This window comes from Triticum aestivum, chromosome 7D, assembly GCF_018294505.1.
Source record: "Triticum aestivum cultivar Chinese Spring chromosome 7D, IWGSC CS RefSeq v2.1, whole genome shotgun sequence".
NCBI classification, from domain to species: domain Eukaryota; kingdom Viridiplantae; phylum Streptophyta; class Magnoliopsida; order Poales; family Poaceae; genus Triticum; species Triticum aestivum.
The window spans coordinates 313,444,149-313,456,220 of record NC_057814.1 but is presented as its reverse complement, the minus strand read 5'-3'; the positions used below and the strand labels follow the sequence as shown (position 1 = coordinate 313,456,220).

Below are 12,072 nucleotides of genomic sequence, written 5' to 3'. Positions count from 1 at the left end.
ACCTTCCAAATGTTGGCTGATAGGAAATTGATATCCTCTTCACTACACCCTGCAAAGTTCCTCACTAGCATGGAACCGACAAGCAATCTGTCATCTGCCCCGGTGGTGTTGGGATTGAGACCTGAGGCAACTGAATCCGTAGAAATTACTATTGTCGATCTTAGCGAAATTTGTGTTACCTCTGGGTTTGCAGGCGGCGTGCGAGCTAGTCCAACGCTGGTGCAGGAGATAGGAAAGGCAGGGGTCTATCTGCTCCGACTCCGGTGGGCTCCTGGACGGCATCAACCTCGTGATGCATTCCCATCTCGCAGCCCGGAGCGGATCTTTCGATTTCCCCTCGCTCCGCGCCCAATTGACGAAAGCCTTTGGAGGTTCTGATGGGTGCGGCATACGACGCTTCTCTTCCACCGTGCCCTCAAAGTAGATCCTCCATGCTAGGTTCTGCAGCTCTTGATCCGCCCGGGATTTACAGATCAGAGCATATCGCCAGGGCATCGAGGAAGGATTTGGATCCTGCGCTGCATCCTCCACCGCTTCCCTCTATTCCCGAGCGCATAGCGACCAGGAGAGGGCGTCGTCGCGGATCTGCGTTACTCGTTCCCTCCATCGCATCTCCCTTGTTTCCCGCAGGACCTCCAACGAAACCGCGGAGAGCGGCTGCAACATCTTCGGAAACGCCTCGTACACGCTCGGGAGCGGGATCCTGAATTCCCTCCCCTCCCCAAGCCAAATCCCGGTAGATCTACGGGTGTGGGCCACCGGCGAGGAAGGGGAACGGGGCTCTGGCGTCCCCAGCCTCGATGAGGGCAGCGGTGGCGGGCGGAGCGGGCCTTTCAACCATCCTCCGAGTTTGAGACGTTTTTCCGTTCCGGTACCGTATATCTGCAGTTATTTCGCTGGACTGGCAGATTTGCGGCGTTTCCCAGAGTTGCTCTAACCCACCCCGCTCGGGTCATTTCTAGTCAAAAGTTCCCCTTCCCTTACCCACCTCCTCTCCCTCACGAACCCTCCTACTCTTCCAAACCCTAGCATTTTCCCTTCCCCTTTCGAGCTTCCCATGGCCGACGGCGAGCCGGAGGCGCCGGCAGAGGATAACCATCCATTCCCGGAGGCGTCGTCAGCCGAGATGGAGAAGCACCCGCCGCCGGAAGCCCCCGAGGCGTCTCCGGCCGAGACGAAGCCAGAGAAGAAGGTGGTGACGGAGACGCAGGTGAAGGAGGTGAGCAAGTCGGGGCCGAAGGAGATAGAGAAAGAGGTGAAGGTGACAGTGGAGAAGGAGAAGGAAAATGTGGAGATCGAGGCGACGCTGCGGCCGACCGGAGCTGGGACAGAGGCTCCCCCCATCCTTGCGGTGCCGATGTTGGCCGTGCCGTGCTTCATAGCTCCTCCAGGGTTTGCGGTGCGTGTGCAGTTTCTGTCTTGGTTGCATATGATGCATTGAATGCGTAAGTTTAAAGTTATCATGGTTATGGGTACGGCCTGCTCAGGTTGTGTCTGGACTAAAGGATAAACACGGTATGGTGTTCAGTCGCTTGGGAAAATATGGTTAGTGCTAGCGCCGATACTGAAACAGTGGCGTACTTTGAAATTTGTGTTTAGTGCTTTTGGAACCTAGTTTGTTCGGCAGTCAGGACCAACAACTAACTGAAGTATGGTGATCTGTCATGTGATAGTTGGTTTCAGGAATGGTGCTAGACGAGGTGGATACTGGTGGGCATGTTTCATAACTCATGTGCCATTCTTAGGTTCCTTCTGCAGATATCGGGAGTGGGCTTGTTTCTAGATTCGTAGTTCATAATTTCCGGGTGCCTGATCTAGAAGAGGTGGAGACTAGTGGCCATGTTTTGGAACTCATGTAGTTGGGCAAGATAATGTTGGCGTGATTTTTTATTGCAACATATTTAGTCATCACTCTGTCACCGTTTCTGCTTATTGTTGCTACTGCCATATTTGGTGAGAAGGTTGGCTTGGTATCAATACTGTCAAAGAAGCAGAATTCCTTAGGGTTAAACTATCAAAGCACATAGATTGGCTGTGTTTTCAGTTCTCAGGTTTAGACGATCCTTATGGTATTTTCTGTACTTAGGTTGTTTGTTGAAGAAGTGTTGATATCTATTGTCGGACACAAGTTACAAAACAAAATTTGTGAACTTCAGCTTATCCTGCAATTGCAATTTAATTGTACTAGGAAAGTCTCATGATTTGGCCAATGGAGAAGACATATAGATATGCATATGCAGCTTAACTTCATAATGTTGAATAAAAAACATTACAATAAATTTAGCAGAAGTGTGTGCTTGATTCAAGGAGCAATATCAATTCACTAATTGTATAAGTATGGGAGGTATAATTAGTATAATTAGTTGTGTACTTGCACCTCTCTGTAGTTGTTGCAATATACATTGTTTGTCACCGTACATGCTTATTGTCTTAATACTAGTAGATCACAGAAATGCAGTACTACATAGGTTTTTAAAAGAACCTTTGGGTTTGTATGTGAATGGATCCATATTATATTATCATCTTTTTTCCAGTCATTGTCCTTTATTTTGGTTTGTTCATTGGACTTGTAAAAATATTATCTTTTTGAAAACAGGGCCAGTTTGCAATGAGCCATCAAGCAGCTTTGGCAAGTGTTACAGCTCAGGCACATATACAATTGCAATCACCAGCCCCATCTGCATATTCAGAAGGGCTGCCGAGTCCATTTCCACATCCTATAACACCTAAAGCTATTCGGCCACTGCAGCAAGCACCATCAGTAACTCAAGGAAGTGTTGGAAGACCGATTGCAGAGAGGCCATCCTCATCTGAGTCAAAATTGCAACATCATGCAGCTGTAAATATTGTGGGTGATGGCTTCAATTGGAGGAAATATGGTCAGAAGCAAGTGAAAAGTAGTGATAATTCTAGGAGCTACTATAGATGCACAAATTCAAGTTGTTTGGCCAAAAAGAAAGTTGAGCATTGTCCTGATGGCCGTGTTATAGAAATCATATATAGAGGAACACACAGTCATGAACCACCACAGAACACCAGATTTGTAAAAGAGAGGTCGCCTCATATTTATGTCCCCCCCATAGGTGATGGAACTCTGCAACTTGTGAACACTGAAATTGTGGAATCCCGTACACCGACATGTAAATTAAACCAGAGTGCTGCCATCGAAAATTCTGAACAGCAGCTCTTTTGCTCAAGTGATTGTGAAGGGGATGTTGGTAACAAGTCAGAAGATGAACATCGTAGTGCAGAGTCGCAGCCAAAGCGAAGGTCATTGTGCTGTTGCACTATCTGTGCCATTCATATACTCATATTTTCGTTGTTTAGTTGTTCTTACCATTGTTTTCTTTATTATATTGTTCTTTGAACAGGATAGTTGAAGCCACAACATCTAACTTAACTCCAGTTCTCCGAACTGTCAGGGAGCAAAAGATTATCGTGCAGGCTGGGAAGATGAGCGATGGGTACAGATGGCGTAAGTATGGGCAGAAAATTGTGAAGGGAAATCCAAACCCCAGGTGTGTGTTGCTATTGCTTACCCATGGTTACTTCAGTGAATCTATTAAGCATTAAGGCTAGTTCTATTCAGGTGCTTATTAATGACGGTGCACGCTTAACCTCACTATGTAATATTTCTGAGAAAATTAGCTCAGTACCATCACAAATATGCCTAAACTGACAAAAATATCTGGTGTGAGGATGACCAAACTGACAAAAACATCTGGTGTGAGGATGACCAGGGTTGTAAATACTGTCTTGGCAGCTGCCTAGGTGCTCAGTGGAACACTACTGTCAGTTCTAATTGCGAAGCTAGCAACGAGCAGAGGTGGAAGACAATGTTTTTTCGCTGCTTAAACTTCCACTGCTTTTCTGCATTCTCTCCATTCTATTTATCAGACTTATAGAAGGAAACTGGGGATGTGGCCCCTAATTTAGCGCCGCCGTGATCCACAATGCTCGTGCCATCCCGCGAGCAGATCAACAGGGCACAAGACTTGCTCAAGGCGGTTAAGCCTTTGAGCTAAACCAGCTAACTCACCAAGCCTAAACTGACGGAAGAATACACAATAACAAAAGGGATGCCATGGCAGCGAAGTAATGTTGCCTGCCATGCCAGCAGAACCGGCAAGGTTTATTTCTAACATTCGCTCGAGGCAGTTAAGCCTTCGAGCTAAACCAGCTAACTCGCCAAGCCTAAACTGACGGAAGAACGCACAATAACAAAAGGGATGCCATGGCAGCAGAACCGGCAAGGTTTATCTCTAACATTCCCCCCACCCCCCCCCCCCCCCCCCCCCCCCCCCCCCCCCCCCCCTAAGCCTTGCGGTTCGTACTTTATTTTGTTGATGCCGATCTTGCTTCTCAGCTCTTGGAACCTGATTCTTCCAAGTGGCTTCGTCAGAATGTGCGCGAGCTGTTGATCAGTGACGATGCACTCCACCACGACCTTCTTCTCTTCCACGCACTCCCTGATGAAGTGAAAGCATAGGTCGATGTGCTTGCTCCTGTCGTGGTGAATGCGGCTCTTGCTTAATGAGATAGCTGATTTGTTGTCCACCTTCGGAACCAATGGACCCTCCTCCTCCCCAGTTAGATCCTTCAGCAACCGGGCCAACCTGACAAGCCATCGCTGTTGCTGCCATGCATTCAGCTTCGCAGGAACAGAGGGCCACCACACCACCCTCTGCTTCTGCGATTGCCAGCTGACCGGGTTGTTGCTGAGGAAGAAGAGCACGCCAGTAGTGCTCTTGCGCATGTCTGGATCACCGGCCATCTCTGTCACAGTTTGACAGTGAAGAGCTGGAGCTCCTGATGTAGTGACAACCGTAATCGATCGTGCCGGCGATGTAGAGCAGGATGTGCTTGACTGCCGCGAGATGCAAAGTTATCTTGGGACACTATAGGGGCCTTTTTGCAAAATAACACAGATGCCCCCTTTTTCTAAATTACGGAGAAGTCTGGGGTCATCTACGAAAACTGTGCTCAGATCCTTTTGTTCTTTCTCTTTTCCTTTATTTTCCTTATTCTCGGCCAACCCCTTCGGTAGGCCTTTCCCTCGGCATGCCTGTTGGCCCAAAGGCCCAAGCTGCTCCACGTCGACGAGGCAAGGCATGCCTTGTGGGTGATGACACGGAGAGTGGTGGCATGCTGGTGCTGCTAGGCGGTTCGGCGTATGGTGTGGCGGCCTGACGCACAGATGGATGGCTACGTGTGCTTGCATTTAGGCGGCGCAACAATGCGGTGCGAGCGATCGAGATGATGAAGCGACACGTTCATCGTGTGTAGTCGCGATGGGCAGCGTGTGCGGGTGCGACCGTTGGGTGGCGCCAACAAGAGTGGGCAGACGGAAATTTTATCTTTCTTAGATGTGGTTTGATTTATAGACACATGCACATGCACATGCACGTTAGTACGCTAGTGAATTTACTTTCGGTGCCAATTCGCTAGTCATATTTGCAGATCGTGCGAATGTGATACGCCACCACGTGCACGTCAGTGCACGTGCGTACCACCACTTCATCCGGATATATTCATCAATCTCTTCATGGTTAGCCATCCTTTTTGTATCTAGAGGGTCGTGTAATGCAACGATCAGATCTGATCTAGACGTGATATTTTTTTTTGAGAAAAATGATCTTCATGGGGAGGATCATGGGGATGATCAATACCTTGGATCTCGTGAAGTTTGCTGTAAGTTGGTTTGTAGCCATGAAGATCGTTGGTGCAGTTTTGCCAATCATCCTGGTGAGAGGGGTTTGTCGTCGATGATCTTGGCGTCAAGGTCACCTCCTCCCCATCCGCATCTTGGCGAAGCTCCATGCTGATAACATGTTGAGAGTATTGTGGAACGCAATGGGAAACTAGAGACGAAAAGCAGAAGGGAGACACAAAGTAGACACAAGATGTAGGATATTGGCTCTTATCTTTATAATTCAGATCTCCGGAGTAGAACTACAATTGTTGAGCCATGCCCCTTAATAACAGGTGGTCTGCTAGGCGTATCCAAGTATGAATCCACCAACCTTTGGCTTGGGAAATGGGCATGACCCTAGTGGGGTCGGTTTCCAAAAGTATGGTTAAGGAAAACACAAATAAGCACTTAATAGTTTTTTAGTTGAACAGAAGAAAATACATGATGCATGTATGGCAAGACAATGTGCATTTTACTTTAATATCTTGACGAAGACTTAAATGTATAATTTTGTTTTCATCATTTTCTGAAGAAGGAATATGTGTTATATACATATCGGTCCATGACAATGAAAATATAGGCTAAATATTGGTCATATCATCCCACATATTGGTCTACACCGTCCTATATGTGTTAAAATGATAGTTCCGATATGATATGCTAAGTCGGTAGACTGCTGAAACTGATATTAGAACCTTGCTTGCCCTCAGAGCATGCTCTTGGTACCTAATGTAGCGAGGGATTTTAACAGACCATATAAAAGAATCATAACTCAATCGATGTGTTTTTTAGTTTGCATAAATTGTACCTCGCATTTTTAAACTAATTTCTATATAGGTGCCTGGAAAACAGTCATGCCAACAATGCTGGCCACTCCCTTGATCAACATGCCCCCAATGGGTCGGGTTTGGATGGGTAGAGCTGAACCAGATCCATACCCATATCCATAAGTTCGTTTATTGCCCATCCGTGAAAGTATACATGGGCAGACATGGTCCGTACCCATACTCTCTGGATATCCAGCAATCCATGGATATCCATATCCATGCAACAATGAAAACAACGACCATAACAATATCTTACATATCATCAACAATAACTATAAAAGGTCACATAACACGGTAGACAATACACGTTAAGAGTTTTACATACATCAGAATTCAGAACTACAAATGACAAACCATAATATGGTTAATACTTACTCGAAAGGAAATTAGGACAGGTTATATGCCATGTGTCACTGCCATGTGGGCCCCGCTTGTCAGATGGGTATCCATGGAGCAAGTTCTAAATCCATGCCCAACCCATGAGTTAGTATCCATCCATCAAAATCCATGGGTAGAAAAGGTCCTCCAAACCTTTGTCCAACGGGTCGGATGTCCATGGATACCCGGATCCATTGATAATATTGACATCCCTAATATACTATGTGATTGCAGTGCCAATCATTTATCCCTTTTGCGATGATAGTGTACACCTGAACTGTACCTGTGATCATGCTGTTTCACCTATTGGCCATTGAGTTTGTGGTCAATGCATTTATGGGGGTGGCATGAGCAGTAACTTAAAGGGATGTGTATAGTACCAACACAATAATACTAATGAGTATGAGCATAGTAGCTATAGGATTAAGTCTAGGGATGGTCTTGCCCCAGTGGCGTTTGGTGTGATGCCGAGTGAGTGCGCGCCTCCAGCGCTCTCGAGCCGCGCTTCGTGGCTAGGGGCTGCTGTGCTGCTGTTTCTGCTGCTCCATGGGGGGCTGGCAGATACAAGCGGCAGGGCCAGCATGCTCCTAAATAAGCTCGACGAGGTTCCTGATTCGGCGGAGGGGCCCCGCCTCGTCCTCGACCCCAGCAGTTACCGCGGTGGTGGAAGCAGGGTTGAGGACGAGTGGAGCACCAAATTCCGGCGATTGGGTTGGCGCTCATACACACCGGTGCTTGTGGAGGTATGGCGCCAGCTGAGGCCTCTGGCTGTGGCGTTCAGCCGCCGATTTTAATCTCCTTGCCGGTGTATCTTCTGGCCGAAAGGCGGCTGTGTGGAGCTTTGGCTGCTACAGATCGGCGCCGGCTCCTCTTCTTCCTCCTAGCCTGGTGCCATATTGCGAGGCAGTGCAGTCTAAGCTTGGAGTCCATCACCTCTTCCACCGGTTTCCTTGGGAGCTGGTGAGGCGTGGTGGCGGCATCATCACACCAAGTGGTTTCGTCCCTGGTGGTGGCAACGCTGCATCCGAGCGAAGGACCAATGTTGGACCTGATTGTAATCTAAAATCTTGCTATGGGGTCCTCCGTGCAAAATGTCAGGACTTGAGTGTACTTTTCTTTTCTTTGAGTCTTTTTCCGAGCTTTGTAATGTCACCGCCCTAAAATAATGTAGCTCCCTGGATCCTTTGGAATCCATCCCTGTTAAAAAAAACTAATCAGTATACCATTGGCAATTTGTTAACTAGATGTGCACTAAAAGACGGACATTGGTTTACTTGATGCACTCTGGACATTGTTTCACTCATTGAAGCTCTTCTGTGAAACCCATCATGCACTGTATTCCTCGAGGCACCCAATCGTTGCATTTAGTTGATTGGTGCTCCATAAGTGAGTTGTGCTTCAGAGAAATTTGATAAACATTTGCTCAAATTTACGCATTTTTCTTGTGCTATAATCGTGCAGCCTGTGTCCACATATCACTGGTTACCCATGCATTTATATTTTTTAGCTTTCTCAAGAACAAGGGGATGTTCAGAGTTGTATTAATTACCGTGGAATTAAGCTGATGAGCCATACAATGAAGCTATGGGAGAGAGTCATTGAGCACCGCTTAAGAAAAATGACAAGCGTGATCAAAAATCAGTTTGGTTTCATGCCTGGGAGGTCGACCATGGAAGCCATTTTCTTGGTACGATAACTTATGGAGAGATATAGGGAGCAAAAGAAGGACTTGCATATGGTGTTCATTGACTTAGAGAAGGCCTATGATAAGATACCGCGGAATGTCATGTGGTGGGCCTTGGAGAAACACAAAGTCCCAGCAAAGTACATTACCCTCATCAAGGACATGTACGATAATGTTGTGACAAGTGTTCGAACAAGTGATGTCGACACTGATGACTTCCCGATTAAGATAGGACTACATCAGGGGTCGGTTTTGAGCCCTTGTCTTTTTGCATTGGTGATGGATGAGGTCACAAGGGATATACAAGGAGATATCCCATGGTGTATGCTCTTTGCGGATGATGTGGTGCTAGTTGACGATAGTCGGACGGGGTAAATAGAAAGTCAGAGTTATGGAGACAAACCTTGGAATCGAAAGGGTTTAGGCTTAGTAGAACTAAAACCGAGTACATAATGTGCGGTTTCAGTACTACTAGGTGTGAGGAGGAGGTTAGCCTTGATGGCCAGGTGGTACCTCGGAAGGACACCTTTCGGTATTTGGGTCAATGTTGCAGGAGGATGGGGGTATTGATGAAGATGTGAACCATCAAACCAAAGCCGGATGGATGAAGTGACGCCAAGCTTCTGGCATTCTCTGACAAGAGAGTGCCACAAAAGCTAAAAGGCAAGTTCTACAGGACGGCGGTTCAACCCGCAATGTTGTATGGCGCGGAGTGTTGGCCGACTAAAAGACGACATGTTCAACAGTTAGGTGTGGCGGAGATGCGTATGTTGAGATGGATGTGTGGCCACACGAGGAAGGATCGAGTCCGGAATGATGATATACGAGATAGAGTTGGGGTAGCACCAATTGAGGAGAAGCTTATCCAACATCGTCTGAAATGGTTTGGGCATATTCAGCGCAGGCCTCCAGAAGCTCCGGTGCATAGCGGACGGCTAAAGCGTGCGGAGAATGTCAAGAGAGGGCGGGGTAGACCGAATTTGACATGGGAGGAGTTCGTTAAGAGAGACCTGAAGGATTGGAGTATCACCAAAGAGCTAGCTATGGACAGGGGTGCGTGGAAGCTTGCTATCCATGTGCCAAAGCCATGAGTTGGTTACGAGATCTTATGGGTTTCACCCCTAGCCTACCCCAACTTGTTTAGGACTAAAGGCTTTGTTGTTGTTGTTGATGTATGATCTTATCATACATTTGGAATCTGCTAGAGATCATTTGTCTATGGTTTAATGTGGATATGCATATAAATGAATTGATAGCGATTCTGTCGGTTGCTAAAAAGAATATGAATATTATTTTATTATTCTCTGCCCTGCGTGAAGTATTGTTTTATTGAAATTGCTTTCTTCCTCAACCTCCGCAGGAGCTATTATCGCTGCACACATGATGGGTGCCCTGTCCGTAAGCATGTCGAAAAAGCACCAGATGACATAAACAATATGGTAGTAACCTATGAAGGTAAGCACAATCATGGTCAACCATTTAGAAGCAGCAACGAATCAAGGGATGAATCCGTCTCTGTGATCACTCCAGCAATGACAATCACTGAGCAACCCAGTACAGTGTCTTCAACATCGGGTCAGAAGCTTCCAACCAGCACAGAGAAGGCCGCTGACAGTGAGTCCACCATGGACACAACTTTAGAACTTGGAGGTAAGAAGCCACCAGAGAGCGCACAAACCCCGCGCAGCATGAAAATTAATCCAGACGGCCTGAAGAATCCCCTCCTGAAAGATACTTCTGCAGCAGTTCCTGTCCAAAACAATTGATTTGCGAGGATAGGTTCGATTCAACTAATGCATTAGTTTGTGTTATTTATATTTATTGGTTATGTGAGCTGTTGTTGGGTTAGCTTCTGTATATGAGATGAGGGTCAGCATCGTGCGGAGCATCACCGGATTGCCAGAAGTTGGGACAGAGAATCTAGGTTCAGAAAGCCATGATGAAACTTACAGTTGTCCCTTTGTATAGATTTCCAATCCTTACCATGTATAGGTACTGTAATCGCTTCTGAGGCTAAGCAAAAAGGAGACAAAGAACCTTCTTCATGTGTGGAGTGCTCTTTAGCTGTATTGTTCTAGTTGGATTGATCACAAACTTTAACTGATCCGAGGTATGATGGATTCATCCGTCGTTATATTCATGGTGTATGCAAGTTAACAGTCTTATGGACACGACGCTACACTGTTTGTTGACTACGTGCATTGACATGTTACATTAAATTCCAGTACGCTTTTGTGATCCTCCCAAGATATTGCTGAAGAACTTGTGTACATCCTAAAACATAGGTTGATGTTAGAGATTAATCGTTGTGGTGTAGCAGGTTTAGAGGTTTTCTCGGAGGTGAAATTTAAACATCATAATTTGCTGCCGTTCGCCCCCCCCCCCCCCCCCCCGAGGGGCTAGAAAAAGCGCCGCTTGGGGGTTACCGGTGATATTTTCGTCGTGGGGGCGATTGGGTTCTCAGCTGCCGCCCCCAGGTTGTCCCCAGACGCCCTTTTTTAAACATTTTTAAAAAGACATTCGGCCAAAATTCGGCAAACATGACATAGATTCGGCGTTCCACAGATTTTTTACATATAGAAAACATAAAATCTACTAAAAAAACAAAGGGCTGCTGCCGCGCCTACATGTCGAAGAACTTACTGAACGCGGCGTAGTCGCTGTCGTCGCCGCCACCGTCGTCCTCCTCCTTCTTCACATGGCCGTCCCTGCTGGATCCCTGCCCGGGGTCGCCCTGGCGGATTGGTTTGGCCGGTGGCGGTGCGTTGTCGTCACTGTCCTCGAGCACGATGACGCCTCCCTCGCCGCGGCCACGGCGGCGTGCGGCGATCTCCTCCAGGGCGCGGTGCTGGCGCTCCATCTCCAGCCGGGCCAAATCCTCCTGCGCCCACTTCATGGTGGCCTCGTCGTCGAGCGCGTCATCGTGCTCGCTCTTCACGGCGGCGAGCCCCGGCTCCGCCTTCAGCTTGACAAATCAGGGGGGAGCCGAGGAGGAGGCACGGCCGCCCTCGTTGATGACGAGGGCGGCGCTGCGGGTGCGCCGGCCGAGCGGCGTTTCCACGGGCTCGGCCTTAACGCTGACGAGCGCCGACGACCCGGAGGAGTGGGAGGAGGATCGGGAGGAGGAGGACCCGCCCAACATTCGCCTCGGCATCCATGGGCCGCCACTCCGGCGGGCTGCCGGGTACTGGAGCGGCAGATCGTTGCAGACGGCGTGGAGCGTGCGGCCGGGGGCGCCCCACCACAGGCGGCGGCTGTCACTGTTGTTGCGCCCCCTGACCACCGGCGCGTTGTTGATGGAGGCGAGCCGCTCCGTCTGCCGGCGTTCGAAGTACACCGCCCATGCCTCGTGGTTACAGAGTCGTACTCCGGGAGGGCCCGCTCCTCCTCCGACAGGGAGGCTCGCACACGCTCGATCTCGGCGTGGAAGTAGCCGAGGTGTTCAACATCGGGCAGAGGGGGGACTGGGATGCCCCCGGCGCTGAGTCTCC

At 48.3% G+C, this 12,072-nt stretch overlaps 1 protein-coding gene across 1 annotated transcript; it reads left to right on the top strand.

The window, feature by feature from the left end:
- Positions 1-788: 788 nt before the first annotated feature.
- On the top strand, positions 789-10,715 carry LOC123163839 (probable WRKY transcription factor 4). Its single transcript, XM_044581221.1, has 4 exons — positions 789-1,399; positions 2,597-3,270; positions 3,372-3,518; positions 9,942-10,715. The coding sequence occupies exons 1-4, from the start codon at positions 1,058-1,060 to the stop codon at positions 10,345-10,347; spliced, it is 1,569 nt and encodes a 522-aa protein (XP_044437156.1). The 5' UTR covers positions 789-1,057; the 3' UTR covers positions 10,348-10,715.
- The last annotated feature ends 1,357 nt before the right edge of the window (positions 10,716-12,072 follow it).

What these genes read in the sequence shown, in the direction of transcription:
- LOC123163839 (XM_044581221.1), top strand. Translation starts at nt 1,058, where the DNA reads ATGGCCGACGGCGAGCCGGAGGCGCCGGCAGAGGATAACCATCCATTC. An exon ending in TAGCTCCTCCAGGGTTTGCG is followed by an intron (nt 1,400 to 2,596) that starts GTGCGTGTGCAG and finishes TTTTGAAAACAG; the next exon opens with GGCCAGTTTGCAATGAGCCA. An exon ending in AAGGGAAATCCAAACCCCAG is followed by an intron (nt 3,519 to 9,941) that starts GTGTGTGTTGCT and finishes CAACCTCCGCAG; the next exon opens with GAGCTATTATCGCTGCACAC.